Here is a 20,403-nt window from a genome sequence, read left to right on the forward strand (position 1 = left end):
AAAATTGGAATAAATAATCAGAGTTAGGAAAAAGAAAAAGAAAAAGCAAAAGGAAAAGGAAAGAAGATCCAAAATCTATCATACAAGAAATTAGAAAGCAAAAACAACAACTGTCATCCACATGGGTGGTTGGGTGGGATCAAATCAAATCATGAAAATCGCACAAAATTGCAGAAAAGAAGAGGAACAAAAGGTGTAGGTAGTTGCAAGAAACAAAGACGACATGTATGAAGTACATCTTCTCTATGAAGAGAGGAGAGGAGAGGAGAGGAGAGGCGAGGAGAGCCTCAACTGAAGTTCCCTCCCTCCCTCCTTCCTGCCTGATGATTTTATCATATATTTTGCACTATCTTTTCTCTTTACATTACTTTGTTTTTCTTCTACCAGATACACAGCCACATGCTGCTGCTGATATCATCTGGGCCAAATCTCTCAACTGAAAGTTCTCAACATTTTTTCGGCAGTTTCATCATAGAATAGTGACGCTTTAGAGCATCTCCAAGGGAGATGTCAAATACCAAACATCAAATTTAAATTTGATAGCTGATGTGGCAATTTGACATCTTATACAACTTTACATTCCACCCAATATGTCAAATTAAATTATTATTTTATTACATTTTAATGTTGATTCATTTTTAATTCAAAAGAAAAGAAAAAAAATAATAAAAAAATATTCATTTGACATCTTACTTTTCATATGTCAAAAATAACATCTAAACCTCTAGCCTTCATTCCACATCAGTTTTGACACATTGGTTGGAGTGATGTGAGATGTTATTTCTAATGTTAAATGTCTATGTGGCACGTTTGACACATCAATTGGAAATGCTTTTATCTAACTTTATTTCACAACACAACTAGCCAGCGGCAATAAAATTGACGTGCCTAAACTACACAACCCCTATGACTCTCATGAAACATGCAAAGACATTAAGAAACCCAATTACATATCAAAATTAGTATATATATAATGGAGGAGATTACTGGAGATATGTACAGATTTATTTTTACAGTGCAAGACTGAAATGAAGAAAGAGAGATATTACATCAATCATCATCATATGAAACATGGAAACTGGTAGTACAACCGGATGCCTCAGGATCCTCAGCCCCACAACAGTCATAGAACTTGGCTGCGTATGGCGGATCTTTGGGTCCCAATTCATAGTACCTTGAACCAATAAGGAATAATAAGCATCAACCACAGAAAAAGGAATCAAATCATAGGAAAGAGAACCAAAGTTAGAACCTAACAAATCATCTTCGTTCTGAACACAATGCTCGTACATACACAACACAAAAACACAAGTACACACCCAATCTTGTCACACAGCAATTTCTCTCCCAGACTCCCCTCTCTCTCCCAGCAATTTCTCTACCATAACCACTTTAGTGGCTCAAGACACTTCGAAACTTTGTATATAAATTCCCTCTGCAACAGCTTACAGTTGTTCATATCCACATCAATGCCCAATTGGATAAATATATACTTTCACTTCATCCATATTTTTCAAGATGTGAAAGTGAAATTGATGATGTTTTTTGGAGACGTTCTCCAACCTCAGCTGACCCCAAATTTTTAAGATGAAAGCCTAGTTATGTACCCCAATCTCTCTCTCTCTCTCTCTCTCTCTCTCTCTCTCTCATCCATTTAATCTTGAAGGCCAAGAACACATGAGTTTAGATTTATTGCTACCTGATGCAGTATTCCAAATAATTCTGTCTTCTAACAACTTCCGTGAATATATTATGCAATTGCAATTATCAATAAGGAGATCATTGAAACATAGCCTGGACAGTGACCTTCTTATATATTGTCTTCATAGAGTGATGTATGAGCTTTTACTCATTATCAGAGCTGCAAAGTGATTAGATTTCTAAAGGAATTTATACATATAACTTAGCAGACCATATCAAATTGCTCAGTCATTAGCAAATGGGCAACCCCTTAAGTGCTCTCTCTTACAAGAGTCACGGGTTATTTGTGTTCCACTGGTTTGAATACATATACATGCAATTGCTGTACCTATCCTGTGATATGCAACTTTACTTCCCTCAGAGTCAGAGCTTCCCTTGGCTTGGCACTCATAAATGTGTAAGTAACACAACATACGTATAAAACAATAAGCTGAAACAACAACCATGGAAAATATTTTATTAAAGAAAAGAAGAGAAGAAAAAACAACACTCCTAATTTTCATACAGCCAACTGACATCAACTGAGATTGGAATTTGGTGAGCATACCAGGGATCAACTAACTAAACCATTGTAAGAAATTAGGACGAAAAGGACATGAGGGTTCGGATACATCTTTACCGTAAACGCAAGAAAATAAACACATGGAATCAGAAGCACAGATTAAATAAATGGGCATCTCTTAGTTTTATAAAAAAATCGAAATTCAACGAAAATTATAGTAAAAAGAAACTCAATAAATTGGAGGAGGAGAGAGAGACCTTTTCTGGTCGTCATGACGGCGACAGACGAAGAAAGAAGGGTGGAAGCGGCATGAGGAAGGAGTGTTGGAGGCAGGACTGTAGCTTCGTTTGCACCTCCTGCATAACCTTCCCTTATTATCCTCCTCACTCTCTCTCTTTTTCTCCATCTCTCTCACTCTCTCTCTCTCTCTCTCTCTCTGAGGCAATCAGTATTGAGAGACAACTGGAGACCCGTTAATAAATAGATTAAGGGTATAAGATTAGATTAGATCTTTTTCTTTTTCTGGGTCACTCACCTACTCACCAAGAAAATGAGACGACACTAATATGCCAACGATCTTTTTTCTTTACTTGTTCTACATTCGTCGGCTTCATATCTTTGTTTTTTTCTCCTTTAGCAAGCAAATGCTTCGTTTTCTTCTAATTATTAAATGCTCTATCACTAGAATTACAAGCCCCTTGCCGCCATGGTTTTCTTATTTTCAAAAAAATGAAGAGAAGAAAAAAGATTCATAGTCGAGCGATTGATTGATCTATCGCACAATGTACATCGTCCAATGAACCCATTATGCAAAAGTTAAGGTGAGAAAATCTTAGCAACAACAAACATCACTCTACTGATTCTGATCGATAGACACTGACAGGCTAACAAAATATATATTTTACCAATGGAATTACATAATTTATTTTATTCCATACCTCGATAGCAAGAATATTATTCCACAGCTAACACATAGCAACAAATCAAATTTCCAAACGTTGTTCATAACCAAGAGTCGTATAAAATGAATTACTGAAATAATAATAATATGTAAATCACTACTATGACAGTGACACCCATTCATTAACAACACTTTTGGACAATAAGATTATGACTCATTCGGTGCATCATTGCTCCACCATTGAAACGATCTAAGCCTGCAAAAAGCTCGCATACTTGGCACCTAGGAAAAGCCTCTGGATACATAGTAGTGCATTTTTCGTAACCTCGGCATTCTCATGATTCATCAGTTTCATCACACGTTCCTTGGCCTTGAGGTCCGTCACTATGATTCTTCCAGCCGGATGCTGCTGGACAAACTGTGAGATATCAAAGCAGGCAACAGCCAAAGCCCTAGGATCACTGGATGTGTCCAAAATAGTAATCAAGACTCTTAGAATCTGCAAGAGGAAATCATGCATTATTAGTGTCAAGGAAGCCACAAGTTTTTTCAAAAGATCATTCAAGCACGTTCACATCTGCAATCAATTTTAGTATCAGTAAATTACCACAATAATTCAATTCAATGCTGCTTTTAGCTCTAAGAAGGAAGCTATATCACAAGACCAAATTTACTACCACTCTTCCGTGGAAGCCAAGGCTGTCTTGCAAAAACAGAGCTACAGGAAAACACAAAGAAGTATAACACTAGGCCGACCTTGAGTAGTCCAGTAACCAAAATCCCTTAAAGCGTTAACGAGTGTCTTCGGATGCACACTCAAGTATCTACTACCAAGTATTAGCATAATCCTAGGACTCATGAAAGGGGCCCCACTGGCACTGATGCCAACAAAACATGGGAGACACATCTTTTGGCACGCCCAAATAATTTTAAGGATCTTTTCAGTCCCACTGAATTGACTAAGAACGATAGACCAATAGACAAACTATGCAACACAACTGCTAAGCAAATAATCTAATTGAAATCTTGGGCAAACAACAAAAAAGTACCTGAAAATCATTCTCTTCAAAATTGGTAACATTCTCGCGCCAGAATATTGGATCCTTGTGCATGGGTGACCAGTCAAGATGGCCAAGGAGGACTTCTTGCTTATACTTATCAAAAGAACTCAGTTTCTTGATGTTATCCTTCAGACCCTCTTCCAGTTGATTTAATCCCTCCAGGAGATCCTATGAGAAACTTCAATTAGTTAGAAAAACACATAACCAATGATCTACAGTTTAAAATAACAAATGCAGAAAATTAACAATAGTTACAAGGCCCCATAATTTAACTTGGTGTAACCGAGCGGCCCAAAAGAAGAGGAAAAATAAAACTGGGTCTGAACAAATAAAATGCAAACTATCAAAAAAAGCAGTCTTAAAATTTCTCACCTCATCACTCCATGCTTGTGCTTTCAAACTCTGAACCATTTGTGGCAGTCCAAGGTCCACCATTTGAGCACCAAACGTCCCTTTGGAGAGCAAGTTCCTCAGGGTCAAAACAACAACTCTGACAACCTACCAGGAATAAGCAAATCCACATTACCAATAAAAGATGCATTTAACATATGCTCCTCTGATACAAAGACAAACATTACTCATAACATGGACGAAGTCACAAATGCAATGGATGGTGTCACATTTGTTCCCCATGGATGATCAATATCAGAAGAATAAAAAGTGTGGAAAGAGGCAAACTTATTACAGGAGGAATCAAGATATACACAAATTACTCTTGCTATGAAAATATTGAGCATCCAAAAGGACAAGATCCTCACCTTTTCCTTTGTGGAACTCTTGACAACTTCTATGAGTCGTGGAAGAGTTCTAGAAGTGGCCAAGTACTCAATCGCAGGTTCATAATAGGATAGGAGCCAGATACATAGACATGTTTCATAAAGAAGCTGTTTCAAACATAATCCATTGTCAATATAAAAATAAAAAAGTCAAGAAACGAATATGGAAGTTAGTAATTAGTTCCATAACTCGAAGCTTGCAGGTGATTAGAAGCACCAGATGATTATTTAGCCTGTCAACTGACAGGAATGGGCTGTGTAGCTTGGGTGTAAAAATGTGTTTTTTTCTTTCTTGTTAGATGTCCAAAGTACAAAAAAAAAGTTACCTGAATAGATTGTTGGGTGGAAGCTGGAGAAATTAAGGGAACAAGCAACTTCACCCCATCTAATTGAACAAAGGAAGATCTAACCACAGGTTCCTTTAATAAGGTTGCAAGGCAATTGACAGCAGTTGGGATGCCGCGACTAGGATGGGAAGGCTTCTTCAGCTGGAAAATACATCTACCATCAGAAAAATACTCTGACAACCAATATCATCCAAACTAAAAACCACCAAGTGATAACTGTGATATCATCAAAATAACTGATTGAACTTGAGGACTAATAAGAGAAGGACACAATATGCACCACACAACTGTATTACAGGAAAATATTTCTAAACAAGGTCACACATCAAAGCCAAGGGATAAATGTTATTTCTTTTCCATAATAGCACACACAATAAGATATTTTCTGCAGACGTAATTTCCTAATTTTCGCAAAGCATGATCTCAGAACAGGAGTTCCATGATTACACATTCTGCATTTTGAATTTTGAAATGTCAAAAATAATGCTTTCATTTCCAAGGAGCTAGAAAAGAACAAGTGTGTGCATCTCATCAAGGTGGCCAATGGCCATGGAGTATAATTGAACTTTCCCAATTACAAGCTCATGATAAATGGTTTAGTTGACAAGGCCCAGAGATAGATGCATCTTTGAAACTAGAACGTTAGCAGTATGATGGAGACATTCCGTACACCAATCACCTTTGCACCAAATGGCCTCTCCTCTAATATTAAGGAGTGATTAGGTTTCCAGTGCATTACCCCTTTGAGATGTGTCAACACCTATTCAACAACTACTAAAAGACTCCATTTCCAGGCATTGAAAAAGAGAAAGGCACCCAGTTGCATTCAGTAGAACTTATAACCAAAAGCTGAAAGCATACCTGTGCACAAAGCCATTCCACCAATCCTTTCAACACATCATCAATAGTAGTAATTTTTCTCTTTGAATTTGAGGCTTCTCCATTTGCAACAGTGCCATCTTGGGGTTTTGGCCTGGCACTGTATTAAAATAGAAAACAATAACAAATATAAATGCCGTTAATAAAAGTTTTAGATGGAGACCACACAAGAAACTGTGCTTAGTTGACTCCTTGGTTATTTGGATTTCACTTTTGAAATGCATCATGTATGAGTACCTCACTATTAGAGCAAGTATCTTACAGCTCTTCTCTTGGATGAACCAATTACCCTTCCAAAGCAACCTGAAAAGAAACTCAACGGTTTGTTTGTTTGTTTTTAAATAGATAAAAATATAACTTGTATCACTGAATTGTAGAATCAGTGCTTACCTCAAGAAAGGCTCATAAATATCTTTATCAACAATAGTACCATCATGGAACAATCTTGCTCTTTTTGGGTTAGCTGGGACAAAAGGAAAGAAAAAGGTTATGTTTAGTTTTTGTTTTGCCAATGGGCGTGCAATCAGAAAGCCAGAAAATCTTCCAATTACCTGCAAGCATTTCATCAATTAAAGCAAGGACATATTCTACTGTTTCTTCCTTGAAAATATCACGTAAAATGCCAACAAACACTTGAACATAAGCAGGGCCGTCCTGCCACATTTGAACACCTTGTCAACATCATTGTGAGATACACAGCCGAAGAAAAAGAAAAACAAGTCAATCTTATCAGACAATTCAGAAGATATCTCCACTAAGATTAAGGTGAAGCATTATAAGAAGGCAGCACACAGCATTATGGTTTGGGATGAATGTACAAATCAAAATGTGTTTGAGTTGAAGCATAAGATAGAAAGAGGAGGAGGGCATAAAGTTGTAAATATGATAAAGAGCAGGAGGAATTACATCATCGAGCAACTGTGATCTGTGACTCTCGGATCTTTTATCGTAACGCCTTAACAGCTGAAGGCACGTTCCAGTGATGAGCTTAGTGGTCATGTATGTCTCCCAAGGGATGTCCCTTTTCAAAACCTTGATAAAGGAAGGAAAGTGGGACAAGAATGAATATTCAGATTTATGAAATGTAATTCCCATGGAAAGGGAGAAGAGGCAAATTCCAAACAATCAAACAGCATCATCCCCAATTCAAATTCAAATTCAGATGAAACCAACCTGTTCAGTGGTGAGCTCAGCATGGTCCATTGCTGCTCTGATAACACAAAAACAAGTCCAAAATATCTCCCAATTTCACCAATTCGAGTACCTACAGATGGAGAAACCAGATCAGGCTCCACAACCCACAACTCAGATTCACTTCACTTTCATTGAATGGAAGAAAAAGAGAGAGTAAAAGTAGAAGCTACAAATGAGAAAACAGATCAGGCTCACCTCTGTGTCTGTGTCTGTCTGTGTCTGTATCTGTGTGGCTTCGTCAGGACTCAGGACGCACGCAGGAAAGAGATGAGTTAGAGAAGGGAGAGGAGAGAGAGAGAGAGAGATGAACCGTTTTGTTTACGTGGCCCTATCAGACAGCGACTCGTGGTGGGTACGGTATCTTTACCATAAGGGATTATCAATGGGTTCTTGGGCCAAAGCCCAAATAACAAAGCTGCTACTTAGCATCCTATTGACTCATCTAACTTGAATCCTATAGAACCAAGCCCAATTAAATTAAATTGAGTTATTATTCTCTTTTAATTAATTAGAACATGTATGGAAAATAAAGAGTGAAGAAAGTTGAAGATTGATTTCATTGAATGAATGAAAAAGAAGCTGAAGATAGAGAGGCAGAGAGATTGAGAGAAGAGAAGAAAAGAGGCTCTCACGAGCATGTCTCTCTCCTGCTCGTTTGTCGTTGGTCCTATCTCTTCTCCTCCCCACAAAATCGCCCCCACCAGTCCGCCCCATGTCTCCTCTCCACCGCTCTATTCTCCTACTTTCCCTCGCATTTCTTTCTTTTTATACCCACCAACTACCTCTCCTTCTCCTCTACCACATCCACATGGTCACAGTAATAGCATTACCTCCACCAGTTCTGCCTCTGCCTTTGCTTTTCTCCATCACCCACCCGCCGCAAAGAGGCTAAGCAGTGCTTCCATGACGAGAGGGCCACATGGGTTTCTCAGGGCGTCTTCCTGCTGTAGCTTTAGAGGTGATACAGGTGCTCAATTTGAGACTGGGAGCGGCGCTGATGATGAACAAGATAAGAGTGCTGCTGATGAGGAAGAAGAAGAAGAAGAAGAAGAAGACGACGACGACGACTTAATAGTTGAAGAAGAAGAAGCAGGGAGAGATTTTGGGTCTTCTCTTTTGCCTGAGAGATGGGACGTTTTGGGTCTTGGACAAGCCATGGTAATTTTCATTGTATTTCCAGTTTTCTGCTTGACTGCTTGCTTGCTTCAATATTACCAGTTCATCTTTGTTTCTGTTCCTCTTATGCCGCACTACGAATTTCTTTTTATTTTTCTTGTATAGCCCCTCTTTGTTTGATAATTGATATATGACAAATTTCTTTTAAGAAAAGAATAAGGAACATTATGATAATTTCAATCCTGTTTTAAAGCAAACAAGCTTACCCGACTAGGCCAAATAGGTCAGCTGAATTTTAAGTCTTGTCTTTATTTGATAGCCAAGCGAGTTATAACTCATGCTGTTCAAGTTCCTACTGGAATTAAAATGATTCTTCAGATCATACAATCATTTTCCTTGAATAAGTTGTATCACTAAGTTGAGCTATGTAGAGGTTCTACTAGCATGTTTGTTTGTACAAAGGAAGGGAAAAGAATTACCATTGACTGGCACGAAATTGTAGAGTAGCTCTAACATTTACTTCCACGATTTGAAGCTGGTATGCAAAGATTTAAACTAATTCTTGCATTTCTTCTGATATCTTTCTAGGTGGACTTTTCTGGCATTGTTGATGATGAGTTTTTGGAAAAACTGGGATTAGAAAAGGGAACAAGAAAGCTTGTGAATCATGAAGAAAGAGGTAGAGTTTTGAGAGCTATGGATGGTTGTAGCTATAAGGCGGCTGCTGGTGGGTCTCTTTCCAACAGTCTAGTGGCCTTGGCAAGGCTTGGTAGTAGGTCCATTGGAGGCTCTCCCTTGAATGTGGCGATGGCAGGGAGTGTCGGGAGTGATCCATTGGGTGGCTTCTACAGGTCAGGCTCTTCCAACCCTGAACGCCCCCACCCCCCTCTTCTCTCTCCTCTCTCTTCCTCCTCCTTTCTCCTATTCTTTTGTCTGGATGAATTCAACAGAGATGACACCTGTTTAGAAACATGTACCTTTTGCCTTTCAATTTTCAATGAATTATAGGGATTAATTTTTTTATTATTAGAATCTGCCTATAATATGGCAATCATCACATAACTGAAGGTTGTGTTATCAGTGTGCTCTTAGAGTGTGCCCTCATATTTTATTGGCCTCCCATCTCTGGCACTGTCAGAGGTATTTAAATTGATCATAGGGATTCTACTTTGTCAACAATTTGGAAATTTTGGTTCTTGTTCTGCAGGTTTTCTTTCTCTTTTTTTTTAAAATTTCTTTTTTCTTTTGACTGATCTGACAAAATGTGGATTATTTCATAATGTATGTATAGGTCAAAGTTACATCGGGCAAATTTGCATTTTCTTTCTGCACCTATCAAGGATGGGACAACAGGGACAGTAATAGTCCTCACAACTTCAGATGCCCAGCGTACAATGCTTGCATATCAGGTCAGATCTGTTTTGGATGTCTGAAAGCTGTAAGATTTTGTGCTGTGAATCAGGATTCTGTTTTCTAGCTGTTATTTGTTTGGTCAGTATTTGTGATTTCTTCATTTGGTCTAGTCATGTATATGGTCTTTGAGATAAATCAAATGAGACCCCTTATATATCTGTCTTAATGGTTCCAGGGTACATCTTCGACTGTTAATTATGATCCATGCTTGGCTAGCACAGTTTGCAATACAAAAATACTCGTAGTTGAAGGGTATCTATTTGAGCTTCCGGATACAATCAAAACAATTACAAAAGCATGTGAAGAAGCACGCAGGAGCGGCGCTGTGGTTGCAGTAACAGCGTCAGACGTCTCCTGCATTGAGAGACACTATGATGATTTCTGGTATTGTTACTCTGTTTACTGCATTATACTTTATACATATGACATTGCCTAGCATATTTTTCTTTTCCCCTTTATAATTATAAGAAAGCGAGAAGGAACAATTTCACTAATTCTAACTTGTTTCCAATAAGGATTATTTTAGTTAAATAATGGAATCTATATAGTGGCTTACATGTTTTTTTTCCACAAATTGAATGCAATGTTATGATTTCTGTTTCATTATATATTGGGGGAAAAAAATTGAAATGATGAAGGCATTACAAACCTGATGATAAACTATTATTTGTCATCTGGTCTGTGTGTAAGCTCTTTGAAAGAATTTCTTTCCTTATTTGAGACTGACGTATAAATTCCATTTACGTCATTTGTGACATCCAGCATGCACGGATGGTGGTTAAGACTTGGAGTGTTCTATCTCCTGAAATTTATATTAATTTTATTAAAATTTGTCCAGGGAAATTGTTGGAAACTATGCAGACATTGTTTTTGCAAACAGTGACGAAGCAAGAGCTTTCTGTCACTTTTCCTCAAAGGAGAGCCCCATTTCAGCTACAAGGTATCTGAGCCATTTTGTTCCCCTGGCATCGGTTACTGATGGACCAAGAGGCTCATACATTGGTGTAAAAGGGGAAGCTGTATATATCCCTCCTTCTCCATGTGTACCAGTGGACACTTGTGGTGCCGGAGATGCATACGCATCTGGAATTTTGTATGGTATTTTACGGGGAGTGTCAGATTTGAAAGGAATAGGTACATTAGCAGCTAGGGTTGCAGCCACAGTTGTGGGGCAACAGGGCACTCGGCTTAGGATTCAAGATGCAGTAGAGTTGGCAGAATCATTCGCATTCAATCTTGATAGTTCCACTATTAGGTCAGACATTGGGTCCGATCACATATCGAGCTTCTAATTAGACCCTTTGTTAATTTCCCAAAATTCTTTCGTTAGATGTACCTGTTGTTCATATGTTTGTACATTATATAAGATAATTATTGTGCAATGGTCCAAATCTGATGGTGACTGACTTGGTCTCGTGAAATTCTATTTTCTTCAGTAGAAACTGTCGTAACAGAAGAAAAAAAAAACATATTTTAAAATACGGCATTCTATTTTCTTCAGTAGAAATGAGAATGTCCGGGAAGCAACTTTTGGTTTGGCTATAAATAGTTTAGTTTACGTAGTTTGGGCAAAAAGAAAAATTCTTTAGTGTCACAGTTTCAATTTTGGCAACTTTAATATTGTAGTTTGTTTAATTTTAGTATCAATCGCAAACTCCGTTAAAGTTGACGGCAACAATCTCATGCTGTCGTATGTACATAAGTGCGATGAATTTGTGATTGAAACCAAAATTACAAATTAAACAAATTACAAACTAGAATTGTAGAAATTGGAAACTATGAGACCAAGGTGGAAAATTGCTCATACTACAGGGATAAAAAGCGTAATTTGGCATTCATACAAAACTAAGTTGAAATTTGATCTTAAATTGTTCAGTCAAAAAAGAAATATGATAATACCATTATAAAAAATGAATAAATAAAAAGCAAATATGATAATAGCAAAGCAGAAAAGAAAAATATCCGGTTAAAAATACCAAGTCAGAGTCCTTTTCTTACCATTGGGTCATTGGCATTTCCAATTCCAATTCCAATTCCAATTCCATCCACCACGTCCCTCTCCAAATCCAAACTTTGAAAACAAACAAGTGAGAAAAAGAAAACAAGAAAATTTAAGGAGAGGAAGAAGATGGTTGATGACGAGAAAGGTAGAAGAAGGCGGGTGTTCACGTACGGCACCCTGAAGCGGGGATTTTGGAACCACAGCTTAATGCAGGAGCTGATGAGAAGCGGAGACGCGGTTTTCTTGGGAAACTACAGAAGCGAAGAAAAGTACCCGCTCGTGTGTGGGCCCTACCGGGTGCCCTTTCTCCTGAACCTGCCAGGCTTGGGTCAGCGGGTTATGGGCGAGTTGTACGCCGTGTCGAGTCACGGATTGGCTCGCATGGATGAGTTGGAGGGCACGAGTCGCGGACACTACGAGAGGCTCCCCATAAAGCTAGAGGCTGAGGAGGAGGCGGCGGCGGCGGCGAATGCTTATTTTGCGCACAGCAGCTACGCGATGGAGCTGTGGATCAAGAATGGGAGGATGGGTTTGAGCACGTATTCGGAGAAAGAGGCGCGGGGATACGTCAAGCGCCAAGATAGGCCGCAGCATCTCACCTTTCTCGACCACATCCATCTATTTCTGTCTTCTTCATCCTCATCCTCCTCCTCCTCTTGATTGATGAATTCATGATTGTTTGATCATTTCATGGGCTGCTCACTCATTACTTTTGACAGACTCGGAGTCTAAAATAAATAAACAAATTGATTTTGATTTTCCCTTTTTTTCTTTTGTTTTAAACTAAATTATTAATTAGGAGGCAAGCAGGCCATGAATCTGAATGAAATGCTTCCAATCCAAACGAAACGACGACGGTAGGTAGCAAGAACATAACATTTTAACAACAACAAGGCAACATGACAAAACCATATATCAAAACATTTGACCATCCACACACGAACCATAACCAAGATGGTTGTGTTGTGCAGCATTAATACAATATGAATGCCGTTCGTATTATATAACAAGTATACACTTGTGCATCATATTTTTACGTTTATAAAGCGTCATATTTTACTTCTAGAAAGATCCACAGACGTACGATATTACTGTTCAAATCAAACTGGCCCGAGCCTACACTAAACTCATGCCATGCAACTTCATTCATTATAGTGATCCATTAACAAAGCCCCATTACACTGTAGTAGGTATAAATTCTACTTGTCAACATAAGACTCTCAGATTCTCAGAAGCCGACCTGTTCAAGTAGCTGCACTGCACCATACCTTAAACCTTATTTTTCGCTTAAGCCATCAGTTTCCATCACTTGTTTTGTGCTGCATCGTTATGGAAGCAAAGCAATTATACATAGCTTGTCAGTTTTTTTTCCTTCATCATATCATTTCATATGTAATAATGTAACTCTGTCAAAATTTTACTACAGAAAACTGCATTTACATTACCATGTTGATGTATGGCCAATACCCAGCCCATTGCACGTAAGTATCATTCCTTTAAATCTGGCAAGATATTCCTGAATTGCCATGCCATATAACATTATCTATATTCAGTAATATAACCAACTATCCTGGTCCCCAAAGAAACCTATCAAAACTGAGATTGACAATGGTAGATTTGATGACATGCAAAGGGACAAAGGTTCATACCCGTAAAGTGTACTTATCAATCTCATAAGTTCCAGTTAAATCATAGTCAAGTCGCTTAGCAGGATCACTTAACACTGCACAAGAATGAATAAAGGGAAAAACAATGAGTGAAAATCCATAGAGTCGCTTTCATTCTAGATTAGCCACAAAATGAAAATACCACCTATTCTAATACACAGCTTTTTGGCAATATATAATTTGTTTCATAAAGAAGCCAAATGATTGTTTATGCATCCCAGGTTTTTAAAATTTTAAGATGAGAGTCCAACTACAAGTTTCAAGGTTGCAAATTCTGTACTAGTCAAAGTCACCAACTGAGCAGAAAGGGAATGACGAAGAAACATGGAAACAGAACTTCACACTTTCTACAAGGAAAATTACCTTCATAAGCTTCATTAATCTCTTGAAACTTTGTCGTAACGTCACTGTCACCCTTGTACTTGTCAGGATGCCACTTCTATATTTAGCCAGAAGAATCATGTAAATTTCCCAGAGTTCAATTGCATCAGATCAAGAAACATTCACAATCAAGTAATGTTAAAGCCCCATCCAGGTATTACGCAAAAAAAAAAAAAAGTGTTATGACAAACCAGAGCAAGCCTTCGGTAATTGAATCTGATCTTCTCGTCATTTGCATCATAATCAACCTCCAAAACTTTGTAGAAATCCTTGGAAAAAGTAAAATGTACAATCTCAAGGTCTGAGAAATAAGGGATACAGATTTGTGCCAAAAACTCATTCAATATGAACAAAAACCTTACTACAACAAACTAAGCAAGAGCAGAAACCATGAAGGGCAATGATAATATAACTTGGTACAGTAAAGTACTAATGCCAGATTTTGTTTTATTTCCATAGTATTAACCTAGTACGCGGCCAAACGGCTCAGGCTGAGATTATGCCTCCATGGACCCAATGCAGAACATGATCAGATTTTGATTGGTCAGGTTATCCATTATTGGAATGACACGACTGAAGCCATTGAAAAGCCCCTGTTAGGCCAGAAGGGAAGGAAAAAATATAAAACAATTTTGCATACGCTGGTCCTAATTTCCTACACCATTTGTAGCAGAAAAGTGGGAGAACCGGACCAGTAGGGTTCACAAAGCATGTAACAAACAATTAAGTCAATGCCCCATCAAGCACGCCTCACTCTTGTCAATTATTAGTTCCTGCTCCTTCACCAGATTCTTTCTTATTGTGTTTTAGATAGTACAAAGGATGGTCACTAAGCGAAGTAAAAACACTGTAAAGGAGTGATTCTTCCGGTCCAACATTGTTAGTTCGTTGCGTATATCGTTACAAGGACAAGAAAAGGGAAAGACAACAGAGAAGGGAATCTCTAATCAAAGGGGCTCAGGTCAGGCACCAGACACATGCACACTAAGAACACCACCATCTCATCCATCCTAGTCCTAGTCCTTGAAATTGAAATTAATTAACGCGCTTCTGCAGCATGTAATCCTACTATCCTCCTCAACATCACAATTCATCTGTGCTGCTTGCGGCTGCTACTCAATCCTAACTCTATCTCATTCCATATTTACACCAAAATCTGAAGCAACCCAACGAAAAACGATAAATGAAAAATGAAAAACGAAAAACGAAGAGTCGTGCGTGATGGGATGGGACTAGAAATACCTTGTGGCTGTGGGTGCTGATATTATCACTGCCCGCCATCTGCTATGGTACTGAGGTTGGTGCACGGATGTTTGTCCGCATACTTCTTCATTTGATAGAAGAAGAAGCCACAAGGCAAACGCAAACCCAAGTTGTCAGAGGTCTTTTCTTTAAATTTTAGAAAATATATTTTCCACTAAGACTACTTAATAGGAAAGAAAAAAAAAACAAAAGAAACGAAGAAGAGAAAAGGAAAGCCGGAAAAGTTTGTTTTGTTGTGTGGTGGGATTATGACGGATGGAGGAATAAAGAAAAACTCGGACCTCAAAGATTGAGTGTCACAATCCGTCTGTCTGTGTGATTGATTCTACTATCCATCTATCTAGTATGAATCAACTATATGAGCTGAGCTGAGACTGAGAGTACCCTAGAAAAATCGTTGAGGAAGAGAGATAGATAAGCTGAGGAATTTTGAGAGGCCACGTTGAATTGAATTGAAAGTCTTGCTTCTTCTTTTTTTACTTCCTTTTTTATTTGGGTCGAAAGGATTGCTTTAAAGTTCAAACATAGGTAGCCCATCTGTGAAAAAGAACCCAGCCCCGTTAAGGTTGATAAATCCAAAAAGTCCAATCCAAGGAAGGACCTGCTTCGTTAATTTATGTGGGTGTGGGCTGCTTTTCATTTTTGTTTGGGCTGGACTTTTCATGCCTTCCATTTTTAGAACATGAATACTTTACTCTCGCTGATTAATTGGTCTCTTAGGTCCATTTGGAATTGCTTTTCTCTTATGGTGTGTTTACTAAGTAGAAATTTAAATTTTCATCATAAATTGAATTCCACCTATGGAGGATTCATGTTTTACTTCACATCAATGAATTAAAAAGTAAGTAGGATCTACATAAAATTAGGAATTGAATTCTTGATTTTGGAGGAATTCAATTCTTTGGTGGGAGGTGGTATTTTAATTCCTGGATAACTAACCCATTAGAAATTCATCTTTTTTACTCATTATATCCTTACATATTTCTAAAAATTTCAAATTTGTCATATACTTTAACCCAACAAAGATGACATTTTAGTAATTAGCACCAAACCTACCCCAATTCCATATAGTTTAGTAAACAATTTCAATAAGAATTTAGAATCTAACTCTCCTCAATTCATATGGTTTAGTAAACAACTTCAATAGGAATCCGGAATCTAATTCTCCTCAATCCAACTATTCCTCAATTCAATTCCTCTTAATCCAATTACGGATTAGTAAACATGCTATTATAGTGTTTGATAAAAATAAAATATTTTGATTATTTTAAAAGCAATGGCTTTCTGACATCAACTTTTAAAAGCAGCATCTAGGTTACTTTTCAAAGCTACTTTCACAAGGTTTTGACACTACTTTTTATACTAACATCATTTTAAAGATATTATTTACCAAATATGGAACTGTTTTACTTGACAGTTGATCATTTTCAAAGCACATCAGAAGTAACTTGTTTAAAAAGTGACAACAATTTCAAACTTAAAAATTCCTACCATCCTAGTTTTGTAGTTTTTCCTTTTGGAATATATATATATATATATATATATATATATGCATATCAATCAAACTTGGTGAGCCATTTTTGTATGTCTGCTAGCTTTTGATATTGAAGGAATCCGGGATGACATGGTTGGTCAGCAAAAGCACGTGTTTGACTTTGACTAGGGTTCTCTTTGGGACAAATCCTTTAATTTCGAACTCGATCTTGTAAAGTAAACGACGTCGAAGGACAGAAATCGTTGATTTTGATATTTATTTGATAAATCTGTCTGTTGTTGGTCCAACATTGCATATTAGTTAAATGTTATACATGCCGTCAGAGATTCAGAAGTCTATTCAATTCCCTAAATTTAACTATTTTTTTCATTCGTCATATATTAATTACGTGATATAGAAGTACCAAATGAGTCACATCTTTTAACTCATCTAAAATTGTGGCACTCACTCAAATACGGACTTTTAGTTTGACAAACCTGGGCTTCACATCTTTTAACTCATCTAAAATTGTGGCACTCACTCAGAGACGGACCTTTAGTTTGGCAAACCTAAGCTATATAGCCCAGGTGGCTTCTTTTTTCCAGCCAAAAAAATAAAATCCTCGCTCATCCGGGGACCGACCTTTAGTTTGGCAAACCTGGGTTATAGCCCAGGTGGCTTCTTTTTTCTAGCCAAAAAAATAAAATTCTTTCTCACCCAATTTAAATAACCTAACCTCATTTAGTTCTCCTCTTTGCACAGCACGTAGTCAATGTGGGAACTCACACGCAGCACAGCAAAAGTAAAAAAAAAGAGAAAAAATAACTCATGCACGGCACATGTGTGCATAAGTTTTTCTTTTTGTGGTTTTGATGCACAAGTGTTAAACTATGATTTGCAAGAAGAAATATTTCTTTTCCTAGAAGGTGACAAGAAGTATCCCAATAAATATCAATTTGCCACAAGTTAGGAAAAAAGATTTGAACAAAATTAAATTGGAGTATTAAGTATTCTCCTAGACAATACATACATACAGTACAAGTGCTACACAATCGATAACTAGACGAGCCTTGGTTAGTTTGTTTGTTGGATTGAATGGATCTAGACTTGATTTGATGGAGTTTATGTCGTACGTGCAACTTGTGCAATAATTATACATCTTCCACTAAATTAAGGGAGGGATGGCCTGGCACCGACACAACAACTACGACATGAGATGAGCCTCCATATGCGACTATAAATTGTAAAGTAAGACCGACCGTGGAGGCATGAAGGGAGGGCAGGCATCCTTTTTTTCTTTACTATTATTTTTTATAAAATAAAAAAATTTATGCAGTTTCATTCCCACCTTTCAATTGAAGACAGGAAATAAAACAACTTGATTGTATCTTTCTTTTCTTTCCCAATCCCAATATATATAGTAGCTGATAGGCAGGCTGAGGCTGGTGGGTAGTTATCTTATTTCCAGAAATTGATATAATTAATGTCAGAGACAGAGAGCAGCTGCCGCTCACACTCACAGGTCATAACATGCAAAGGTATGCGTGCTTGGTGCTTGCTAGCTAGCTGGTATGGTTAATGTATGTAATTAATATAATATGTGGGATTGAGCATGAATGAATATTATGCATGCATGCATGCAGCGGTGGTATGCTGGGGAATAGGAGAAGCAGGGATGGTGGAAGAGATACAAGTAGAGCCTCCAAAAGCGTCTGAAGTTCGGGTGAAGATGCTCTACGCCAGTCTCTGTCACACTGACATCTTGATTTCCAAGGGCCACCCAATTGTTAGTATATAGTAATAGTAATATTATTACTTATTTGTGATCTGAAATAATAATTTTTGTGGATTGATTATTATTTTCATCTTTCTTTTATCACAGCCTCTCTTCCCTCGAGTTCTTGGGCATGAAGGCGTCGGGTACGTACTCTCACTGTGTAAAGTATTATGTATCTATTTAATTATCTGGATCTGGATGGAAGAGTAATGGAATTTTAAATTGCGCATGCGGCATGCCTAGTGTGGTAGAGAGCATCGGGAAGGAAGGAGGAGATATAAAAGAAGGAGACATGGTAATTCCAACGTTTGTTTCAGAGTGCCAAGAATGCGAGAATTGTGTGTCGGGAAAGACAAACATGTGCCTCAAATATCCCTTATCGTTCACCGGCCTCATGCCGGACGGCACTTCAAGAATGTCTGCCAAGGGACAGAAGCTGTACCATGTATTTTCTTGCTCAACATGGTCAGAGTACATGGTTGTGAATGTTAATTACCTTGTCAAGCTTCCTCCCACGATGATCACTAGTGGTAGTTTTCCTCTCCCCCACGCAAGCTTCCTCTCCTGTGGATTTTCTACTGGATTTGGGGCTCCTTGGAAGGAAGCTAAGCTTGAAAAAGGATCAACTGTCGCTGTTATTGGTCTTGGTGCTGTAGGATTAGGGGTATGTATATATCTTGCATACATGTTCTTTCTACTAGGACAACTGGTACTACTAGCTACCTACCTAATTAATATACTATAATTAAGTAATTAATTCCATTTTTGTATTATTAATTATAATCTAACAAGTGCAGGCAGTTGAGGGCGCTAGAGTGCAAGGTGCCGCTAGGATCATTGGCATCGACAAAAATGACAAGAAAAGAGAAAAAGGAAAAGCTTTTGGAATGACTGATTTTATAAACCCTGATCATCATCATCATCATCATAAATCAGTTTCTCAGCTGATCAAGGACTTGACAGCTGGAATGGGTGTTGATTATTGCTTTGAGTGCACCGGCTTTGCACCCTTCATCAATGAAGCCCTTGAGGCCACAAAATTGGTATTCATATAATATACATTTTTTTTTCTGCCATAATAGACAGTATGAATTAGGGAAATATAATACGGAGTGGACTATATAATGGTGTCCTTATTTGAGGGATCTCTCAACTCAACGAAAGCTTATATATTATTTGAGGGATCCCTTGTGTGTGTGTATATATATATATATATAATCCTGTAGCAATTAATCTTATTTTGTGTTGATTAATATTGTGCGGTTGTTGTGTCAGGGAAAAGGAACAGCAATAGTCATTGGAACCTCAAATATAACAAGCGTTCAAATTAATTCCCTTTCCCTATTGTGTGGCAGAACCTTGAAAGGTTCCATGTTTGGAGGGCTCAAAACCAAAACCGACTTTCCCCTTATAATCCAGAAATGCATGAATAAGGTGAACCAACTCCTCCTACAATCCTAGCCAAGCCAACCTAAGCTTTTAACTCAACGCTAAAACTTCGTAAATTAATACTCCAATTTTGTTTTTGTTTTTGTTTTTGCCCCACAGGATATGCAACTTGACCAACTTTTGACTCATCAAGTTCCTCTGGTAGACATTAACCAAGCACTTGAGCTTTTAAAGCATCCAGACTGTATCAAGGTTCTTATCAAGATTTGATTTTGATTGTTTGTTTCTATCTTCGTAAGAAATAAATGATGAGATTCATATGATATAATATATATAAAGGAATAAACCAAACATTTTGATTGGTTTTAACTCTCTCATCTCATGTATCATGTATGGGTTCTGTTTAATTTTTGCTAGTTTCAAAACCCTCAATTTCCATGATTTTTTCTACGTGTCATTTAATCATTTCTCTTCTTAAGTTACCTAACAACGAAAATATCAACTTTTCCTCTTCAATTCCTGACTTTTAACTAAATTCTGAATTATTTTCCTCCATCCAA

The 20,403-nt window shown here is 37.7% G+C and overlaps 6 protein-coding genes across 7 annotated transcripts; 3 read left to right on the forward strand and 3 right to left on the reverse strand.

Moving 5' to 3' along the window:
* Window positions 1-946: 946 nt before the first annotated feature.
* On the reverse strand, window positions 947-2,728 carry LOC103333479 (F-box only protein). The gene is made up of 2 exons (XM_008236319.3): window positions 2,461-2,728; window positions 947-1,174 (listed from the first exon to the last, which is right to left on the reverse strand). Exons 1-2 carry the CDS (start codon window positions 2,607-2,609, stop codon window positions 1,051-1,053), a joined length of 273 nt encoding a protein of 90 aa, XP_008234541.2. The 5' UTR covers window positions 2,610-2,728; the 3' UTR covers window positions 947-1,050.
* Window positions 2,729-3,102: 374 nt separating this feature from the next.
* On the reverse strand, window positions 3,103-7,705 carry LOC103333478 (vacuolar ATP synthase subunit H family protein). Its single transcript, XM_008236318.3, has 12 exons — window positions 7,557-7,705; window positions 7,341-7,431; window positions 7,074-7,199; window positions 6,719-6,821; window positions 6,558-6,630; window positions 6,405-6,470; window positions 6,150-6,267; window positions 5,268-5,429; window positions 4,924-5,049; window positions 4,538-4,663; window positions 4,154-4,333; window positions 3,103-3,603 (listed from the first exon to the last, which is right to left on the reverse strand). The coding sequence occupies exons 2-12, from the start codon at window positions 7,368-7,370 to the stop codon at window positions 3,355-3,357; spliced, it is 1,359 nt and encodes a 452-aa protein (XP_008234540.2). The 5' UTR covers window positions 7,371-7,431; window positions 7,557-7,705; the 3' UTR covers window positions 3,103-3,354.
* Window positions 7,706-7,884: 179 nt separating this feature from the next.
* On the forward strand, window positions 7,885-11,311 carry NARA5 (pfkB-like carbohydrate kinase family protein). The gene is made up of 5 exons (XM_008236317.3): window positions 7,885-8,519; window positions 9,066-9,328; window positions 9,769-9,886; window positions 10,066-10,274; window positions 10,729-11,311. The coding sequence occupies exons 1-5, from the start codon at window positions 7,998-8,000 to the stop codon at window positions 11,180-11,182; spliced, it is 1,566 nt and encodes a 521-aa protein (XP_008234539.2). The 5' UTR covers window positions 7,885-7,997; the 3' UTR covers window positions 11,183-11,311.
* Window positions 11,312-11,883: 572 nt separating this feature from the next.
* On the forward strand, window positions 11,884-12,653 carry LOC103333476 (putative gamma-glutamylcyclotransferase At3g02910). Its single transcript, XM_008236316.3, has one exon. It carries the CDS (start codon window positions 12,019-12,021, stop codon window positions 12,550-12,552), a length of 534 nt encoding a protein of 177 aa, XP_008234538.2. The 5' UTR covers window positions 11,884-12,018; the 3' UTR covers window positions 12,553-12,653.
* A 99-nt stretch (window positions 12,654-12,752) lies between these two features.
* On the reverse strand, window positions 12,753-15,666 carry LOC103333475 (Chaperone DnaJ-domain superfamily protein). 2 transcript variants are annotated; one of them, XM_008236313.2, is made up of 7 exons: window positions 15,485-15,627; window positions 15,183-15,267; window positions 14,132-14,209; window positions 13,923-13,998; window positions 13,542-13,615; window positions 13,338-13,408; window positions 13,023-13,211 (listed from the first exon to the last, which is right to left on the reverse strand). In XM_008236313.2, the coding sequence occupies exons 2-7, from the start codon at window positions 15,219-15,221 to the stop codon at window positions 13,169-13,171; spliced, it is 381 nt and encodes a 126-aa protein (XP_008234535.1). In that variant the 5' UTR covers window positions 15,222-15,267; window positions 15,485-15,627; the 3' UTR covers window positions 13,023-13,168. The 2 variants fall into 2 exon arrangements, with proteins under 2 accessions (XP_008234534.1, XP_008234535.1); XM_008236312.2 differs by having other exon boundaries at window positions 12,753-13,211; window positions 15,183-15,666.
* Window positions 15,667-17,958: 2,292 nt separating this feature from the next.
* LOC103333739 (CYP enzymes assisting alcohol dehydrogenase-like) lies at window positions 17,959-20,214 on the forward strand. The gene is made up of 7 exons (XM_008236633.3): window positions 17,959-18,215; window positions 18,321-18,463; window positions 18,560-18,597; window positions 18,698-19,118; window positions 19,252-19,497; window positions 19,730-19,888; window positions 20,003-20,214. The coding sequence occupies exons 1-7, from the start codon at window positions 18,161-18,163 to the stop codon at window positions 20,111-20,113; spliced, it is 1,173 nt and encodes a 390-aa protein (XP_008234855.2). The 5' UTR covers window positions 17,959-18,160; the 3' UTR covers window positions 20,114-20,214.
* Window positions 20,215-20,403: the final 189 nt, after the last annotated feature.

This window comes from Prunus mume, linkage group LG5, assembly GCF_029339155.1.
Source record: "Prunus mume cultivar Tortuosa linkage group LG5, ASM2933915v1, whole genome shotgun sequence".
In the NCBI taxonomy this organism is placed as follows: Eukaryota; Viridiplantae; Streptophyta; class Magnoliopsida; order Rosales; family Rosaceae; genus Prunus; species Prunus mume.

Coding starts and splice junctions, on each gene's coding strand:
- LOC103333479 (XM_008236319.3), bottom strand. CDS start 2,609: ATGGAGAAAAAGAGAGAGAGTGAGGAGGATAATAAGGGAAGGTTATGC. Junction 1,175..2,460: donor CGTCATGACGACCAGAAAAG/GTCTCTCTCTCC, acceptor TATTGGTTCAAG/GTACTATGAATTGGGACCCA.
- LOC103333478 (XM_008236318.3), bottom strand. CDS start 7,370: ATGGACCATGCTGAGCTCACCACTGAACAG. Junction 7,200..7,340: donor CTGAGCTCACCACTGAACAG/GTTGGTTTCATC, acceptor TCCTTTATCAAG/GTTTTGAAAAGGGACATCCC. Junction 5,050..5,267: donor CCACCCAACAATCTATTCAG/GTAACTTTTTTT, acceptor TGTTTGAAACAG/CTTCTTTATGAAACATGTCT.
- NARA5 (XM_008236317.3), top strand. CDS start 7,998: ATGTCTCTCTCCTGCTCGTTTGTCGTTGGTCCTATCTCTTCTCCTCCC. Junction 9,329..9,768: donor CCATTGGGTGGCTTCTACAG/GTCAGGCTCTTC, acceptor ATGTATGTATAG/GTCAAAGTTACATCGGGCAA. Junction 10,275..10,728: donor AGACACTATGATGATTTCTG/GTATTGTTACTC, acceptor AAATTTGTCCAG/GGAAATTGTTGGAAACTATG.
- LOC103333476 (XM_008236316.3), top strand. CDS start 12,019: ATGGTTGATGACGAGAAAGGTAGAAGAAGGCGGGTGTTCACGTACGGC.
- LOC103333475 (XM_008236312.2), bottom strand. CDS start 15,221: ATGGCGGGCAGTGATAATATCAGCACCCACAGCCACAAG. Junction 14,210..15,182: donor TCAGCACCCACAGCCACAAG/GTATTTCTAGTC, acceptor ACTTTTTCCAAG/GATTTCTACAAAGTTTTGGA. Junction 13,409..13,541: donor TTGATAAGTACACTTTACGG/GTATGAACCTTT, acceptor ATGGCAATTCAG/GAATATCTTGCCAGATTTAA.
- LOC103333739 (XM_008236633.3), top strand. CDS start 18,161: ATGTCAGAGACAGAGAGCAGCTGCCGCTCACACTCACAGGTCATAACA. Junction 19,498..19,729: donor CCCTTGAGGCCACAAAATTG/GTATTCATATAA, acceptor TTGTTGTGTCAG/GGAAAAGGAACAGCAATAGT. Junction 19,889..20,002: donor TCCAGAAATGCATGAATAAG/GTGAACCAACTC, acceptor TTTGCCCCACAG/GATATGCAACTTGACCAACT.